This window comes from Typopeltis vanoorti, chromosome 10 (assembly GCF_054136105.1).
Source record: "Typopeltis vanoorti isolate ZY-2024b chromosome 10, IOZ_Tvanoo_1.0, whole genome shotgun sequence".
NCBI classification, from domain to species: Eukaryota; Metazoa; Arthropoda; class Arachnida; order Uropygi; family Thelyphonidae; genus Typopeltis; species Typopeltis vanoorti.
Window position 1 is genome coordinate 7,893,999 of NC_143558.1, and position 20,592 is coordinate 7,914,590.

The following is a 20,592-nucleotide window of genomic DNA, read 5'->3' on the forward strand; positions in this document are numbered from 1 at the left end:
TTCCGACTAATTTCTTTCTTATTCCACATGAATTTATTCAATTGACTTCCCACCATACCAGCTTTGCTGATTCTGTTGTCTATTTCTATATTTAATTTACCATCTTCAGTAAAAATCGTGCCTAAGTAGCTGAAATGTTTTACTTGTTCCACAGGTTCTCCATTCACAATACAGTTGACATTTTCAATGATTCTACCTATTTTCATTGTCTTTGTCTTTTTATTGCTAACCTTCATACCATATCTGTTACAACAGCTATTCAATTTAGTCAGAGAATCTTGCAGACTTGTAGCAGATTTATTTAGAAGTATAACATCATCCGCATAAAGCAAAGAGCTGACATTAACATCTCCAATTTTGATATCATGTTTAATACCACTTTCCTTCATAATGTGATCCATATAGATAATGAATAACAGAGGGGATAATGTACATCCTTGTCTCACACCAGATTTAACATTAAACCATCTTCTTGTACTTCCTTTAATTCTAACTTCTGACTTACAACTCAAATACAGACTAAGTATTGCTTGATATAATGCCCCATTGACACCATATAACTGTAGCGTATTGAATAGCTTCTCTCTTGGTACCTTGTCAAATGCCTTTACCAAATCGACAAAACTTAAATACAGATCTTTGTTATATTCCCATGCTTTCTCTACTATTTGTTGTAAAGTGAAGATCTGATCCTGACAGCCTCTATTTGGCCTGAATCCAGCTTGTTCTTCACCAAGCTTTTCTTCCACAATTCTTCTCAACCGTTTCTCAAGTATACTTGCATAGATCTTGCCAGGAACACTCAGTAGGAAATACCTCTGTAATTCTCACATTCAGTTTTATTTCCCTTTTTATATATGGGTACTATGAGAGCTCTACTCCAATCATTGGGAATTCGTCCCTCTGTCCATGCTTTCTGAACTATGCAGTGCAGCCACAGTAAGACTTTTATACCACCATACTTCAGCATTTCTGGTCGAATATCATCTACTCCTGCTGCCTTTCCACATTTCAAGCCTTTGATGGCTTTTTCTACTTCAAGTATGGATATGTATTCCTGACTGCATGCCTGGTCAGTGTTTTTTACCACTGTGCTGTCATCACTGCTTGTTTCATTTAGCAGTTTTTCAAAATAATTACTCCATACTTCAAGGATATCCTTTTCTCCCATTTTCATGTCACCTTTATCATCTCTAACTCCTTTTACAGCACGCTTTCCTCCATTCCTAAGCTTCTTCACCAACCTCTAGAATATTTTGCCACCTTCTTGATATTTATTTTCTATATTCTTGCCAAAGTCCTACCATGACTTTTGTTTAGCTAGTTTTACACACTGCTTAGCATTCTTGCATTTGTCTCTGTATTCTCTAAGAGCACAAGCTGACTTATTTGCCAGGAACGTTTGATATGCTTTCTTCTTTTCCTTCACTGCCTCTTTAACTTCCTATGTCCACCATGGAGTTCTGATTTTTCTATTCTTGCAGACAACTTCACCACATGTCCCTCTAGCTGAATCAATCAGGGTTTTCTTCAAGGCTTGCCACTGAATCTCCAAGGTTTGATTCCTGTTCTCAAACTCTTTCATTTTTAATTCAATAATCTTTGTGTATTTTATTCTACAGTTCACATCTGAGAACTGCTCAACTTTTATTCGCTTTAAAACTTTCTTAAATGTTATTCTTTTCAATATGAAATTCAATTTCATCCTGCTCAAGACTAAATAGTGATCACTTCCAATTTCAAATCCTCTATACACTCTGGTGTCCTGCACCAGGGAGAAAACATCACTATCAACAATAACATAGTCAATGAGACTTTTCTTATTCCTTGCCTCTTCTCTCCATGTGAATTTGTGCACATTTTTATATTGAAACATGGTGTTAGTAATAACCAGTCCATGTCCTGAGCAGAAATCCAACAGATATTTGCCATTATTATTAGCATTGCTCTTTTCTCCAAATTTTCCCAAAATATTTTGTATGTCTCACAATCATTTTCCACTCTGCTTTTTAGATCCCCAACGAGACCCACTTTTCCCTTTTCATTGTGTCAGTTGCTTTTTGTAAAGCCTCAAAACATTCCTCCACTTCTACCTTATTAGAACCTTCTGTGGGACCATAGGCACAAATAAGTCTCATTGTCCAGTTCCCCATTCTCATATTTTCTCACATTACTCTACTTGAGACTGACTGCCATTCAAGAAGTTTAGCCTCATATTTTGTGTTGAATACTATGGTGACTCCTTTTCCTTGATTGTCATTGCCTGAATATAACATTTTATATTTATTGCTCAGAAAGATCTCACCAGTTTTTGTCTTTTTTTTTTCAGTCACCCCTATTATGTCGATCTGGTACTTATCTAATTCCTCAGCTAGCTCCATTTCTTTGCCATTCAGGCTTCTTATGTTGATAGTACCAAACTTTAACTCTGGTGATGTTGAGTTGGGGTATATTTTCAGATTTCTTTATATAAACATGAATGTTTATATAAAGAAAGTGCTGAAGCCCTACTACACAGACCAAATTTAAACAAAGTTCTTACTATTCCTAAAGTATGGGAAATTTTCATACAAAATTGTGTAAAATAATCTCTTTATATATGTTATTTATTTATTTTATTTTATTTTTTTTTTCAGTTATATTTTAATTTACTTCTATAACACGTTACTGCACGCACAGATTCTATTGTAATCATGTGCCTTAACTATATGTTATTCCTAGTATTGTGTGAATTACTGTACTGAGGATGTCCCAAGATACTTGGGATGAAATATTTACGTATTAAAACTTATCAATGTGGTTAGTACATGTGTTTTTTAGTGATTTTTATTGTTTGTCCTAAGTAATTGTAAGAGCCAACGTGTTTTATAAGCATTTTATTAATACATACATGACTGTCACTTGTATAGATGTTTTTAATCCATTTTATTTTTTCTGGATTCATTGCTAAGCCTATCTCACTGCTGTTTGTTTATTTTTTCACCCATTTCTTCTATATCTTTTGGGTTTTGAGATATCAGTACTAGATCATTGGTAAACATAAGGATTTGTAGTTTTTCACCATCTATGCTTATTCTTCTTTAGGTCTATTTTTTTCAGAACATATTCTGAAGTGCTGGTAAATAGATTTGGGGAGATCACATCGAATACAGTTATTTGTGTGGTCTGATTTTTGTGAATTTCTTTTATCATGTGGATGTAAATAGGATCCACATTTATTTCCAGTAAGGTACTGCATTGTGTTCTATGTGATGACTGCATTATTCTATGGTATCAAATGTTTGTTTTTTTTTAATCAATAAAGAAGAAACAGAGGGGATTTGGTATTCTCTGCATTTTTCTGTTAATTGTAAAATGACCTGGATATGATCTATTGTGTAGAAGCCTTTTCTGAATCCTGCCTGCTCTCTACTGGAGTTGTCTTTGAGAATATATTGAGCGTAATGTGAATTCTTCAAATTGGCTCAGTATACGAATATTTATTTTGTCAAAGTACATGGATTAACTTTGTACATGCGAAACCCATTGTTTCATTACTGCCTATAAACATTGCTAGAAATCATCTTCTAAATGTTTTTAGCTACTATTGATAGAAAACTAGTAGTGAAGTCTAGATTATGTTAGCTATCTAATTTCCTGTACACCCTTCATAGGAGGAGATGATGGGATAGCTACCTCTCTGAAAGGGTGTTGTGGGATACTAGTTGATGAAACTTTTCGTTATATAGAAAATGGGAAGAGGACAGTGGGACATCTGTGGAAGTTGGGTTCGTGTATTGTTAAGTAGGAAGTGAGAGCTAGATTTTTCTCTCACAGAGTAATGAGTGAGCAGAACAGCTTGTTTATTGGAATGGTGAGTGCATCTAATATGAGTGAGTTTAAGAGAAGGTATGTTAGCAGGTGTGGGTGATGTGTGGCTTTCTCAATGAGTTCTTGACCCCTGGAAGTCTCTGATGGTAGTATTATAATCCTGTATACATTCTCCTTTAAATGTGCATTTTGCAAGGATGACAAATCATTCTTGTGATTTGTTGCATTTTTTCCAAAACTTTGAATTATGATAACTCTGGCACATCTTGAAACATGCTACATTTATAATACACCTGTTAGTGGAATGAAGAAAGAAAAATATGTTTATAATATGACTAATGGCATGTTTTCCGAAACTTTAAATCATGACGAACTCCAGCACATCTTGAAATGTGCTACATTTTTTTATGCACCTGCTAGTGGAATTATTATTATTATTATTATTATTACGGGTATCTCCATTGAGTCAGTAGACTCATTGCGGGAGATCCAAACTAGCAAAACAATATCTGTCATATCTCTTCTTGAATTCATTTACAGACGAAGAGCTCACAACTAAGTCAGGCAATGAATTCCACTCATTCACCACCCTCCAGGCAAAAAACCTTGTTCTGACACCTTTGTTAACCACACTCTTCTTTAATTTCCAGAGATGACCTCTTGTTCTTCCATCACTATCACACAGCTGAAACATTTCCCCTGCATCAATCCTATAAAAACCTTTTAGTAATTTGAATGTTTCTATCATATCCCCTCTTCTTCGCCTATCAACCAATCTCTGCAATCCGCAAGCTCTCAATCTATCAATGTAGGGAGCATTTTTTATATCACTCACCAACTTGGTCACTCTTCTCTGAACCCTCTCCACAGCCTCCTCATCCCCAAGGAATCCAGGTGACCAGACCTGAGCACAGTAATTCAAATGCGGGAGTATCAATGCTTTATAAAGGGGAATAACAACCTCTTTATCTCTGGATGTCAGTGTATTCCTCAACAACCAAGTAATCCTATGTGCAATCTTGGACACCTTAGCAATGTGTCCTCTGAACTTTATCTCCCTATCTACCAACACCCCTAAGTCCCTAGCCTCATCAATCTCTTGGAGTACCTTTCCATCAATGAAGTACACAGCTGGTAATCTTTTAATCCCAAAATGCATGACTTTACTCTTTTCCACATTGAACTGACATCCATTTTCTTTTGCCCATTTTACCAGCTTATTTAAATCCTCCTGCAAACTTTCAACATCAGCTTGATTTTTTATTGCACTACACAACTTTGCATCATCAGCAAACAACTGAATATCTCCCTTTAAGCTGTTTCCTATATCATTTATATACAAATTAAACAACATTGACCCAAGCACAGAGCCCTGAGGCACACCACTGGTCACCTGCCTCATTCTGGACTCGGCTCTTCCATACACCACCTTATGGTATCTCTCCCTGAGCCATTCTCCTATCCATATCACCAATTTAATATCCATTCCCATCTGCTCCAATTTGCGTAACAGTGTTCTATGGGGTATCCTGTCAAAAGCCTTAGCAAAATCCAGAAGTACCACTGTGTAGCCAGTTCCTTTGTCCAACTCTGATGTTATTCTATTATGAATAGTTAATAGATTGCTAAGGCAGGATCTACCTTTAACAAAACCATGTTGGCCTCTATAGAGTATCATATCCTGATCCACCCATTCTTGAATTTTGTCTTTAACCAACTTTTCCAATACTTTTACCACTACTCCTGAGATGGTGATTGGTCTGTAATTCAATACCGCAGTTTTAGAGCCACCCTTATGCAAAGGAACCACTTTGCCTAACTTCCACTCCTTAGGGACCATACCAGAGTTCAAACTTAAATTCATTGACAATTGACAATTCATTTGCACATTCACGCAACACCCGAGCTGATATTCCATCTAAGCCTACTGCAGTGTTTGCATTTAAGTTTTGCAATATATTTAATACCTCTGATTCTTTAGCTTCAATTCTCACATTAGGTATTGCTATAGGTATAGAGATATCCTCACTTGGGTGATAGACTTTTGAGAAGTGATCACTCAGTAACTCGACTATTACATCTGATTTTGTCACCTCAACACCATCAACACCCACTAAGGTTATCCTTCCGAAGTCATTCTTCCTCTTACTTGCCACATAGCGGAAGAACTCTTTGGGATTACCCTTGATCTCTTTGGCTAAGGTCTTCTCATAGTCTGATTTAGCTTTTCTTACTATGCTGGTAACCTTCCTAGCTTGAGCCTTGTACTGCTCATGGGTGTCCTGATCGCCCTTCTCCTTGTAAATTCTCCATAACATTTTCTTTTTTTGCAGTTCAAGCTTGATACTACTGCTCATCCATCTAATGCCTGCCTTGTTTGACCTCCTGACCATGGGGACACAATCTGATATTGCTTTCCTCAGATACCCGCTGATTGTATCCCAAGCACTGCTAACTTCTTTCCCCTGCAATATGTTCTGCCATGGGATGGCTGCAAGCTCACTCCGAAGCTTGTTATAATTGCCTAACCTGTAGTTCCGTACATACCCCTTCTTAATAGAAAAATCCACAGATTTTGCAACCTCCAGTCAATACCACATGATCACTTTCACCAATTGGAGGTAACGAGGACACCTTACTTATGCATATAACCTCTGAACCAATAACCAGGTCCAACACTCTCACACCACGTGTCCCTTCAGTTACGTGCTGTTTCAAGTAATTATCTCGTAGAAGATGTATGAACTCCATTTCCTTTTTGCTACGTGATATTTCCTCCTTCCAATTGATATCACCATAATTAAAATCCCCCATAATAATCACCAAGCCTTCACTCATTGCACTAAGTTGCTGATGCATGAATTCGATATCTCCCCCCCCCCCGTACTCCCTGGCCTATAGCAGCATCCAACTGTATATTTGGTTGCGTTGGTCACTATTTCGCACCAGACTGCCTCAAGTGAACGCTCATTCACATGTCTATCATCATGATATACTACTTTCTTTGGCTGCAACACATCAGCTATCATCAACAGTACTCCTCCTCCTGTTCTATCTTCTCTATCCTCCCTGAAAATACTGTACCCATCACACTCAATTCCAGTGACCACATCTTCTGCTGACAGCCAAGTTTCACTAATGCCTACAACTTTTGGTGAGATTTCACTGACTAATGCCACAAATTCTTCTCTCTTATTTCGAATGCTTCTAGCATTGGTATACAAAAATTGCAGATTCCCTCTAGATCTTGTACCGGCTTTAGAACTGATATATAAGTCACTAACTACCGTAGTCCTATGCCGATTTTTATCCCCTCTCTTCTGCAATTTATTCTGCCTATAAGGATCAATAAATACACAATCAGTGCTAAAGTTTCTCTCTCTTACACTCAACCTTTTCAATATTAGTTTCCCTGCCCAATAACTTCAACCTGTTCAGAAAACAATAACTTCTTCAATCGCTTATGTCCTTCCATGTTAAGATGCAGTCCATCTCTAGCATACAACTGCCTTTTTCCTTCAAACACACTCCAAACATCAACAAACTCCAGACCTCTTTTTCTGCACATTCTTGCAATCATATCATTCATTATTATTGCTCGTCTACTTAACTCGTAATTGTCAAAACGAGGCAGCACACACACTATTCTCCCATTGACACTTTTCCTCTTCACAATATCTAATAATGTTCTTAAATCTTTTCCTACCCAATTTATACTACCTCTCAGGTCATTCGTACCCACCATAACTATCATCTTGTGTATTTCATGCCCTCTCTTTATTGCTAAAGCCACTCTTTCTATTGTCCCATCAGCCAAGCACTCCTCATGCATACCACTCTCCATACCCTTAATCATAGAATCACCATATATTTTACCACTCTTAACTTCATTCAAGTCCACACTCATGGACTCATTCTCTACACTATTCAGCATGACTCTCCCAGCTTCATTACTCAACTCTCTATTACTTACCCCCCCCCCCCCACTCTCACTACATCTCATTTCTTCTAGGCCACTTGTGGTTTTATTATGTTGACTCCCAATCACTCCCATACTATTTATTACTGAATCATTCACCAAAGACTCACCCATATGTAATCCTGTTCTAGTTACTTCAGCTAAAGTAATCTCTATAGTCCTAATTTCTCTGTTTGAATGAAGGGAACAAAAACATGTTTATAATATTAGCTAGTTTTGGCTGCTTTGTAATTAATTGACTTTCATGTATTATTCAAAAAGTTTTAATTTTTGTATTATTTATTTTTGAAAATTAGGTTAAAAGTTTCATGAAAGATATTGGACTTAACAAGATGATTCTGCCTTCTTCCAAAAAATTCAAGTTAGTATGAAGCAGTTTTAGTAAAATTTATTTCTGGTTATAAAAATCATTTTATGAATTTTTATTTTCAGTTGTTTTATAAAAAAAATATATAGGTATTTCATAATACACCACCATCATTGAAAGTGCTTTGAAAAAAAAAACGTATAGAAGATTAATTCAAAGATTAGAAGTAGAGAGGAGATGAATTATCTTTCAGTTATGTGATTCATTTGAATTAAATAGAATTTGGTCAGAGGTGGGTTGCACCTGTTTTACTTGGATAAAAACTTTGTAAGTTGGGCTCTTAATGAGTGGTAGTTGATTGCTACAGATGGTTCAATGGGATTCAAAAGACAAAGGCACTATAATGAAAGTTAAAGATGTGAGGAGCTTAGGATCTTTCTCAGACATAGCCAAGTTAACCGGTCTTGGGCGTGGACTGTAGGGTTTTTCATCCCGCAAACAGGCAAACCAGTCTTGAGATCTACAGAATTAGGATACACTGGGGCTGACCATCTTATCCTTGTGTATAGTTGCAGTTAAATGAATAGAAAACCCTCAGCATCGCAAGGTAAAAGAGGGGAAAAAAGGAGAAGAAGAAGTTTGAAAGTGCAGTAGCAACCGCAAAAGCTGATCGTGATAGAGCATAGAGTGAATCCGTGAAGAATAGGTCATTTGTTCGCTTTTTCACCCTCGGAAGAAAATTTTTCAGAATAATAATTGCCTTTAGTTTTGACACGCACGGAATTTGAAGATGTGCTACTACTCACCTCAGTTTTAAAAGTATGCAACCCCGTGAAGAAATTGTTAAAGTATTAGTTAAAAGCATAATTTTCATGGTGTTTCAGGTCACACTTTCTCTAGGAATAATTATGAACTAAAAAGAAAATTTAGTATTATCAGTGTGTTGTATTGTAATAGCTAATAATTTATTTCATTAAAATTTATTTTGTGGTTTTTAATTGATATTTGAGTCAACTTGAAGAATTTAATTTTTTATTTTTTTTTTCTTAACAGAGTATACTATAATTCTTTTCAAAGACATGTCATAAATCACTGGTTCTTACAACAAGCCAACAATGTTTCCTTTGATCAGCCTTTTTGACAAAATGGATGACATCATACCATACACTCTGAGTTAAAATTTTGTTGTGATGCACAGATGTTTGTGAATGTCTTTAGGCACACAATCATCACCTAATATATGAGACCTTCGCTGCTTATTGGTTGTCTAAGGTGAGTTGAAAAAGTGCCACATTTGATCTCCAGAGCAGTTTCCAGGGTTTTGCAACACCTAATCTACCCAGAATAATAAATATGCTGTAATTTTCCAATCTTTAGTGGGTAGGATGGATATAAAAACAAAAAAAAACAATAATAAGTAAATAAAGCTTTTCCATACCATGTGAATGAATGAACTTAGAATATTTCCAATGCATTAAAAGTGGTAGAATCCAGAACATACTAGAGATTGAAATCTGATCATCCAGAACTGCCTTTGTTTTAGATTGTTCATCCCATAGCATTTGCACTGCAGATCAAAGAAGGACCCTGCTATAACTGGATATGAAGATCTATAGCCTTCCAGTTAAACCATCCAAAATTAGTTTTGGATGGTTTAATAGTTTATGTAGATGTTTCAGGCGTTGGTATAGAGATAAGGAAGATTAAGATTGCACTGAAGGCCAATTGCAATATCCTTGATTTTTCACTTCTTGGAGAACCCAGGTTTAGATAAAATATATGAATTTAAACTGAAATTAGGAATGAATGTTTCCATGCAGATAAGAATTGTTTCTGTGATGTGTTCAGGACAAATATTTGGATAAGACGACTACTGAAAACAGTAATCCAGTCAAGGAAACAAGACATAAAAGTCAGGAAGATCATTCCACCTAACATTCCTGTAATATGCAGAGTTTCTGTGTGAGTGTTGCTTAATGTGAGGTGAAACAACATCCACAGCATACTTATATAGTCATTAGTGAGGAAGAGATCAAGAGGGTCGAGTGGCTGGGTTTATCTACTATTCTGGTAGGTATGTGATAAATTCACTGATAGTAAATCCCTCAATTTTCATCTTTAATCTTCAAAAGGAAATTTTGAAGATTAAAATCTCCAAGGAAGAGGACTTCACTATTGAGACATTTACACTGCAAAAAGATTGATATATACAGTAAAACCCCTTTTTTACACTTTTCAGGGGACTGGTGGAAAAAAAACGCAAATAGCAGGAAATGTAAAAAAGCAGTAAAAAAGGCTAAAAGATGACTTACTGCTAGTATGTGATTACAAATACTAGATTACAAAATTTAATAACTGAAAATGAATGAATTTACAATGTACTTACATTTATCTATTTAAAAAAAATCTTTAATTGTTGATTGTTTATGCTTTTCGTTTTTTTATTTTTTTTTTTGACTTAGTGCCAGATTGCTTTGCATTGAGTTCAATGCTTGACCTGTTTTTTTTTACTATCGTGTTCAAAGTGGACACGGAGAGTCCAAGATCTTATGCTAAATGCACACGTGTTCTGGCATGCCAATTTACATGTCGCAGAATTGCCATCTTTTCTTCTACCGAAATACATTTTCTGTCTTTTTTCTCCATGTTACTAACATGGATAATCCACCACCGCAACTTGAAAGCAACTTTCACACGTTAAATTACGTTGCAGAAATTCTGCAATATCAATTCGTACTGTGATTGAAAAATCACAGTATCGCTCATCACTACAGTACTGCTGCATGCGCGCAAGTCATCGTGATGGCAGAAACGAAACTACAGCTGAAAGCAACGCCACCTGAGAACAGAAATGTGCAGATTTCTGCTGAAATCGATTCAAAAATCGGTATTGCCACCGAGGAAAAAAACGCAAATCACGGGAAATAACGTCCACGTCAAGTTGTTAATGGTGGGAAAACAGTACATTGTGAGAATATGCCTTAAGACAGGACAACAGAAAATGACGTAAATGGCAGGAAAACATACGGGGAACGTAAAAACGAGGTTTTACTCTATATAAAAAAGAGAAAAAGATCAAAAAAACTTTAGAATTGTTGATGACATTAGGAGAACGATGAAGACTACAAATGAATTTGATGGAACAGAGTAGACAGCGAGAGAGAGAGAGAGAGAGAGAGAGATTTAACTAACAATGGTCAAAAGAAGCTTAAGTCGGAAATTCTCTGCCATCATGTATCACAATGAAAAGACACAGACGCCATCTTTGAAGCAAAAAAAGGGTCATAGTGTGTAATCAAGAAATTTCAGATTAATAAAGCACAAAACGGTGGAAATTTCAGATTTGGTTTTGTATACTCAAGTGAACATATAGGATGAACATCATTGACTCTAACTTAAGACAGAAATATTTGTGAAGTAAATCTTAAAAGTTTTTTGAGGTTTGCGTTTTCTCCATTAGAAACAAACAGCAACAGAACAGTGGTAAAAAAAATATTCAAGAGGAATGCAATCAGAATGCATATCAGTACATGTTGTTTATTTCCTCAACCATATGGTTGTTTGGTAGGATAGCAATATGCTGCCTTTACTAGGGAATGATTATGGAATCAAGGTGGGGTCCATGTTGCCTTCCTTGCCCTGCAGTAAGTATTTATGACTGTAGACGCGCGCGCACGTGTGTGTGTGTGTGTGTGTGTGTGTGTGTGTGTGTGTGTGTGTGTGTGTGTGTGTGTGTGTTCGTGGCACTGGTTTGCCTGTTTTGAGGGATGAAAAACCCAAGTTTCCAGGAGAAAAACCCTCCACCTCACCTTTAGTTGAAAGAGACCAGTAAAGGTTCCACACATCATGGACAGGAATCGAACCCAGGTCTTTCCGACCAAAGGGCTTCGTGTATAATGACAGCTACAGAGGTTCCATCAATACTTGTAGTATTAAAAAACTATCAGAAACCTGTACAGTGAAAAGACAGCTGGAATAGATGTTATTTGATGAGAAATGCTAAAATATGACTGTATAAAAGGTTTACATGGCTGCCTAATTCATAAGATTGAATTCCAGAGGATTGGAGTAGAGCTGTCATAATACCTGGCTACAAAAGGGGAATAAAACTGAATGTGAGAATTACAAATAAATTTCCCTACTTTGTGTTTTAGTGTTCCAAGTAAGATTTATGTAAGCATGCTAGGGAAGAGGCTTAAAAAGAGTGTGGAAGAAAAACTTTGAGAAGAACGAATTGGATTGAATAGCAGTTGTCAAAATTAGATTTTCCCTTTAAGATAATCCATTCGAAAATCATTGGAATATAACAAGGATCTCTTTTTAAGTTTTGTAGATATGGAATAGACATATGACAAGACATCAAGAGAAAAGCAGTATAATGTGCTACATTTCTATTATAAATTATCTACCTCAGTGGTTTTCAACTTTCTTACTGTTATGGCCCACTTTTCACTGTTTAGTATACCTCGTGACCCAGCATAATCATGCTGAAAACAAAAAATCTGTTTAAATATAATGTAACTGAAACATAGTTTATATTAAATTAAATTTTACACAAATTGCAAATATTTTTATGTAATGAACACAAAATGAAGAATTTAGATATGTTGCTTGATGTGATCCAAACAGAAGTTTTTAATCATCTTCCAAATTCAAATTTCGTCTTCTACTGTAGCTCTTGATGTTCACTAAATTACTGAGATATCAGAGAATGAAAAGTTTAATAATATAAAGTGAACTCAGAATTTATTTCTGTTTTTATGCAAAATAAAATTATTGCTTACCACTTACCTAGTGGAATTGGGGGTAAGCTTTTTTTCTGTGGCTAGCTGCTTGATCCTGGAACTGTTGAGGAAGTGCATATCGAAGATTCTCTTCCACATTCAACTATTTCTGTGCTTGTTTTTAATTTGGAGCAGACTTAAACATGCTATTTCACATTTGTAAGTTGGAGTTATGTCGTTATGTTACATGAAGTTATGAGCAGAAGGGTGTTTCGTCATTTAGTTTTTACATTTCAATATTACTTAACATTATTTGCTTACAGTCAATACAATATTGCATTGTGTAATATTTGCCAATAGAGAATAGTCACCCATTTGAAATCTTTCCACAAACTTTGATGTTGTATTTGAACCATCATTCTGTAGATTGGAAAGCAGGTGTGCTATCTTTTCAGCCAACTAGGATCAGATAATTTAGAATCTTATTGCTCTAGTATTTTTTTAAATCCCATCCGCAAAAGGTTTTTCACTTAGAAGAAGTCCACTATAACATTACGGTGGTCCCTATGAGTTTGTTATAGTGAGTCTACTGCATTAGTACTGGGGGGGGGGGATGCAGGTATTAGATAATTTGGCAAACCCTTCTCTAGAATCAAACATGGGACTTTTCAAACCATTTCAGGCCTCCAGTTAGCAGAAATTCACATAGCTGTGCCTATGATGAGATTCAAACCCACAGTCTACTGGTTGGAAAGTAGATGTACTAACTGCTCAGCCAACTAGACTGGCCCAACTTAATATTTTTATAATTAGAAATACCATGCATTCCATATTAACATAGAATTCTTGTAAACTTATAGGCATGTTGAAAAGCAGTTAATGTTATCATTATTCATTGCACCATTTTTAATCTTGGATATGTAACATTATTTTTTAAATCAGTTAATAATAATTATTTTATTTTATTTTATTTTATTTTTTCTTCAGAAATATTAAAAATAGTAAGGCACATTTAACTAATCCGAGAGATTCTGAAAATAAAGTTTCTGATTCTGCTAGCAAAGAAGGAAAACAGAGGAAAAAGAAAAATAAGTACAAATTGCAGTATGATGAAGTTACAAGCACAGTTGATGAGTCTGTTCAAACTCATAAGATTCATACCAGTGATGTGCAACTAAGCCACAATCCCAAGACAGGCCTTTTAGTGAAACCCGGAACAAAGTGGTATGAACATGAAGTAAGTCAAGCTTACTGACCATTAACATTAAATGTTGCTTGGAAAGATACCAAAAGAGATTATATTGAAACTTCACTTATTGTGAAGGATTAGATTTGTATTGATTCTATTTAATATTATGTTAAATACATACACTACCTTTTCATAAAATTGGAAACACTACCTTCATGTAGAATATTTACATGTTTTAGTGACAGTTAACTTAATCTGACATGGAGGTTGGTAATTTGAGAACACATTTATAGCAACATTTCCGCTCCCTTAGATTATGCTTATTGATGTGCAACTAAGCCACAATCCCAAGACAGGCCTTTTAGTGAAACCCGGAACAAAGTGGTATGAACATGAAGTAAGTCAAGCTTACTGACCATTAACATTAAATGTTGCTTGGAAAGATACCAAAAGAGATTATATTGAAACTTCACTTATTGTGAAGGATTAGATTTGTATTGATTCTATTTAATATTATGTTAAATACATACACTACCTTTTCATAAAATTGGAAACACTACCTTCATGTAGAATATTTACATGTTTTAGTGACAGTTAACTTAATCTGACATGGAGGTTGGTAATTTGAGAACACATTTATAGCAACATTTCCGCTCCCTTAGCAATGAGATTGGCTGCTTATTAATGGTTTGTAAAATACAGTAATATTTTTCAAACCACTAATAAGCAGATATGACCTTAGTTTTAAAATAAAATTCCAGTATGTACATGATCTGAAATGTTATTTAAATATGTAGTGTTTGAACCATATAACATTCCTTCAAAAATATAAATAGGGTAAATCATGTAAATGTTCCCCATACCATTATTTCATGTCCTGAAGTTTGTAAAAATTAGGAGGAGATAATCTGTTGCCTCGTGTTGTTTCCACACCATGCTCCTTCTGTTTGTTTACCTGGCCATAATTTTGACTTTTTTTCTCCCTTCCAAGTCTCAAAACTGTTATATCTTTTATCTTTGTTGTTTGCACCATTGTTAAATATGTTGTTGCTCTTTCTATAATATTTTACTTCCCTTATGAATATACCATCTCTACAATAATCACAAGATTTCCCTGACTATGATATCTGTATCACTTCTTACGTGTTTCATTCTATAAGGAAAGCAAATTGTTTGTTTACCTGGCCATAATTTTGACTTTTTTTCTCCCTTCCAAGTCTCAAAACTGTTATATCTTTTATCTTTGTTGTTTGCACCATTGTTAAATATGTTGTTGCTCTTTCTATAATATTTTACTTCCCTTATGAATATACCATCTCTACAATAATCACAAGATTTCCCTGACTATGATATCTGTATCACTTCTTACGTGTTTCATTCTATAAGGAAAGCAAATTGTTTGTTTACCTGGCCATAATTTTGACTTTTTTTCTCCCTTCCAAGTCTCAAAACTGTTATATCTTTTATCTTTGTTGTTTGCACCATTGTTAAATATGTTGTTGCTCTTTCTATAATATTTTACTTCCCTTATGAATATACCATCTCTACAATAATCACAAGATTTCCCTGACTATGATATCTGTATCACTTCTTACATGTTTCATTCTATAAGGAAAGCAAATTGTTTGTTTACCTGGCCATAATTTTGACTTTTTTTCTCCCTTCCAAGTCTCAAAACTGTTATATCTTTTATCTTTGTTGTTTGCACCATTGTTAAATATGTTGTTGCTCTTTCTATAATATTTTACTTCCCTTATGAATATACCATCTCTACAATAATCACAAGATTTCCCTGACTATGATATCTGTATCACTTCTTACATGTTTCATTCTATAAGGAAAGCAAATTCTATATCTCTGGCCGATTCCTAAATTTACTCACGTGCATACCCTGACTGTTAAAGGCTATAAGAAACGAATCCTCTAATTTCTGTCTGGGTCTGTCTCCTCTTCAGATATTGACAAATTTATTTTTTAATGCTGCACCAGCCAATATCTTAGAATAGAGGGGACTCTTATTCAGGGAGACTTTTCCAGACCTTTGGTGCACATAGGAGAATAAATTTAGTACTTATACTCATAAATCAAATGCTCTACTATGGCTAAGTAAATTCAGGTTTGCAGTCGTAACCTCTATCTCTATAACAACATGTTATACCTTTCTTTCAATTCCCCCCCCTCCCCCGCGCTATGGTTTAAATTAATGAGTGGTAGTTTTGGTTCATATCACAGGCAAAACTCGGGTATAAAAGAAAAAAAAAAACATATTTATCAGCATCTAAAGACATAATATACACTTTCAATTAGTTCAATGACATGCTAAATCAAACTTTATCAAACTGATTAATACTCTAATGTATGAACAATAAATCCTTCTCTTGAGTTAGAGATTTAACACACATAATATACATATTATACTCTTCTAATCAATATTCTACGTACTGTGTTAGTTTTGCATATTAAACTAGACACAATCATCTATAATCATTCCTAGCAATTTGTCTTATGAACATTAGCCACTGCTAAACACTTAAAGTTCTTAAATACTGTCCATACTCATTTAATACACTACAATGATCTTTTCCTTTTACCGACTGGATAGTTATACAACAAAATCTGTACATTACCATTTCTTGGGGTAGGGTCTCCAGGTCTGTCTGATCTGCCCTTCTTTGTTTGAATTACCTTTCGAATCTTCCATAAGCCTGCGTCCACGTGGTGGGTCACTATGGCCATCAGTTTCCCTCGTCTATTCTCGATCTGTTTCGGGCCATCCTCAATTCTAGCTGCCGGTTAATAATGTACGTATGCGATAGTATTCCGTTGGTACTCTCAGCGAAGGCAGTGTGTGCCGACATCTCACGCTTTAGCACCGGCAGAAATTCAGACATCGAAGGGAAAGGCGCACCCTCCAATATTGACCTATCGCCACGGAGCACCATCAGGAACCACCAGTCCACGAGAGAAGTCAAATCATCATCCAGGAAAACAGGCGAAAAAAGCCTTGAGAAGGGGGTGCAAACCCTTTTTATTCTCCCTTTACCCCCCCCCCCCCTTTTCAGCACCCTCGTTACTAGCTGTGATAGCGCCCTCCTAAATTTCCGTGGGAATTTCGGTACATCGCGAGATTTCTTGCAGCGTCTTCCGGGAAACGAATGTGTCACTTTCCAAGATTAAAAATGCCTCAGGCCCATCCTTTGGACTATTGCTTACATCTAATTTACCCATTCATTGTATACATGATGCATTCATATAATACTACTTTATACACGCAGTTCTTTACATGGTCTTACAATTCTGCTAAAATAAAGTAATTCTATTTCCATTTACAGTTAGTACTTTAATTCTTCTGCTTGAGTACAAGTTTTTTCTCTCAGCTGATTTTTCTGACTTGTTAAATCCTGAATGAATTATTTCTTTAATAAATTTCTTCATTCAGGATGTAACAAAACCATTGAAGTCTGAATTCCAACTTGGCAATTAGAATACTAAAATGAGAGTATTAAAAAAAATGCTGCCAAATTCTTCATATATTATTTCCTTTGTGTAGTTTAAATCAGTGTAGCTTTTATATTGTTGAGCCATCAATTACTTACATGAGATAATTCAATATTTTGAAGGCATTTGTGTCTGTCACCGAGGCTTCCTAAAGAAACTACATCTTATGGCTTCCCTTCAACACTCTGATTCGATTGCCAGCTTCCTCTCAACAGATTTCTCCATCAATGCCAGAGTGCCTGAGGGTTCTGTGCTCTTATCCACACTCCTCCTTTACATCAATGTCCTCCTTTTTTCTGACTTCAAATCCTATTCACCCCTTCATTCCTCTTGATCACCAATAAACCTCCAGTACTCTTCATATACTTCAAGATCTTCCATAACCCAGTGGTTTGAACACTGACCTCCTCAACATCCTGAAATGGGATGAAGACAACTTAGTAAATTTCAATGGAAAAAAATCAAAATCAAGCCTGCCTTATTTCTGCAAGAAAAATCCTACCTCTCATTTTTGATAATGTTCCAGTTTCCTTTCATATCAACTCTCTTCTTGGATTGACTGTCATATCCAGTTTATCCCGGCACATATTACTTACATACCTCCTTAGCCTCTAAAAAGTTTGGTGTTCTTTTCCATCCTAAATATTACTAACACTCTATAAGTCGCAGATCCATCCAACTTTGGAGTACTGTTCCCACATTTTGGGTAGAGTACCCAAAACTTCTCTAAGAATTCTTGATATTCAGAAGAAGGCAATCTGTTTAATAGATTGCCTTCTTCTCACAGACTCCCTTCAATCACTTTATATAGGTGCTCTCTTTTAGCATTGTGTCTTTTTTATAGGTACTTTCATAAGCATTGCTCCTCTGAATTGGCTGCTACCATTCTTCCACCCTTCTTTTAACCATAAAAGAACCAGAACAGCCACTGGCCAACATCCATACACTGTCAGCTTCGAACACACCGAACTAACTTCTCATCAGTTTCCTTCATTCTGTCCACCACTATTCTTTGGAAAAAATCTCCTCCATACTGTTTTTCCTACTCATTAAGAAACATATCAACAGGCTATATTTTTCTCCAAGTACCTGTGGAAGTTAATAGATTTGTTTCTGCAGTTACGTATTGGAAAGCATTTTCTTCAGCAATATAATCTTCTTCCTCTCTCTCTCTCTCTCAGTAATACTTTTGAGATAATTTTTAAAATGGATACTCTTGATGAGTCCCTGACTCCTTGGTGGTCTCTTATAATAATAATACCATATCGAAAGATACTGTATGTTATCCTTACATATCCATGTTATGGATACCATATAAACAGTAACAAAAAGTTCCTGTTTGTTGTGTACCAACAGTGTCCTTTTCATATCTGAAAGTAAAAGAGTTAACTTCTTGGTTTTACTTCTGTCAGCCTAAAAGCAATATAACTTTCTTTTTGCTTGTGCTGTTTATTGCTTACAGAATAGGTTGAGTCAAGAATTTTTATAATCATCAGTTTCCTGATATATATTCAAAGGGTGTTCAGACTACTATGGTAGCACTACATGAATAAGTTTACATTATTAATAATCTCCTATCAGTAACTTTCCTCCAAATTAGTCTATTACTTGTCTAACACTCGACATTTTGACCTCTATATCAAGGTCATCATCAGGAAAACACATGTATAGGACACAAGCTACATGACACTACTCAAAAGTAAGGTAAATGTAAATGCTTTGTTAATCGTTTACCCTGTTTCACATGAGTATCAGTAAATGATTAAATTATATATTTTTATGCTGCCATACTTTCTCAAATGATAACGAGAAAAAAAAAAAGTTGTACTATCCCTGTAAATAAACTTTCACATTTTTGATGATTAAAAGCATCATGCCCTGTCACTATCAATGTTTATTCGTATAGTCTTAGGTATCATTGATTTTAAATAATTCAGATTGTTTCAAAATGAATTAAGCCCTTTCAGATATTTATTGCTCAGTAACTGGGTTTTACATGAACAAATAATCCAAACCAATTTGTATTATCCAATTACTATAATAACCTTATAAATGCTCAGTATGCTACATGTTTGAGAAACCCAAATATTGAGTAATAAGTATATGAAGACGTTTACTTCATTTTGAAACACCCTGTATATAATAACTTTAAAGTTGAAGAAACCTCTATCCTTGAAGTTACAGTTAATTAGGAAGTTAACATATTATGTAGAAAAGCTGCAATACTGTGGCAAATTTATTTTATACAAGTTAATTAAATTTTGAAAATTTCCCCTTCCAAAAAAAACATCTCTTGACACTCCAAGCACTTACTTGAATTAATTGGATGTTTGAACCAGCACCATGTAGCATGATTTTTGTCTTTATGTGTCTGATTTGTATATACCTTTTTTCTTATATATGCGTGTGTGACTTGTTCCAGATGGCTGAACCTGCACAGGATACCGAATCTCAAAGTTACAATATTGTAAGTCAAATGAAACAGCTGGCTGAAAAACTCATGGAAAAAGAAATAGGGCAATATAAAAAATGTATGTACCATTTTTACCTCTTTCAAATTATTAATGTTATGTGTTCAAAATTGTAAATTAACAATCTCTTCTTCTTCCTAACATGGAATTAAGCCAAGTGGCCTGTTCCGGTTTCCTGCCATCTCTTTCTTGGTCTTCCGATTCTTCTTTTTCCACTTATTTTGTATCTGTATAATATTTTTGGTAGTCTGCTGTTGTCCATTCGATTTAAATTTAAATGTTCTAGCCATTTTTGTTTATACTGTAAATTAACAATAAATTAGGCAATTTTAAAATAAGTTAGCAGTTATTGTGGATTGATAGAATAACTTTTTAATGTTTCCCATTTGTGAAAGGGAAACATTAAAACCATACACCAGTATGGTACTATGACATTTAGGACTGGCTTTGGATTAAAACCAGTTCTCTTTTTCTAGAGAGCAAACATAAAAAATACAAGCATCCATGCCATAATGGGATTCAAACCCACAGACTTGTTTGGCTGAGTGAGGATGCTACCATGTAGCCTATTAAGGTCAGCAACATTGTATAATACTATAGATGTGACACTGTAA

At 35.2% G+C, this 20,592-nt stretch overlaps 1 protein-coding gene across 3 annotated transcripts in view; it reads left to right on the forward strand.

Moving 5' to 3' along the window:
* Positions 1–20,592, forward strand: part of Noc1 (Nucleolar complex protein 1) — a 106,255-nt gene that overhangs the window by 12,050 nt on the left and 73,613 nt on the right. For 2 of the 3 annotated variants that reach the window (XM_090399033.1, XM_090399035.1), the window contains exons 3-5: positions 8,086–8,150; positions 13,808–14,057; positions 19,930–20,038. In XM_090399033.1, coding sequence (XP_090255159.1) covers positions 8,086–8,150; positions 13,808–14,057; positions 19,930–20,038 — 424 coding nt within the window. The remainder of the gene's footprint in view (positions 1–8,085; positions 8,151–13,807; positions 14,058–19,929; positions 20,039–20,592) is intronic. The other variant, XM_090399034.1, reaches the window with a different exon arrangement.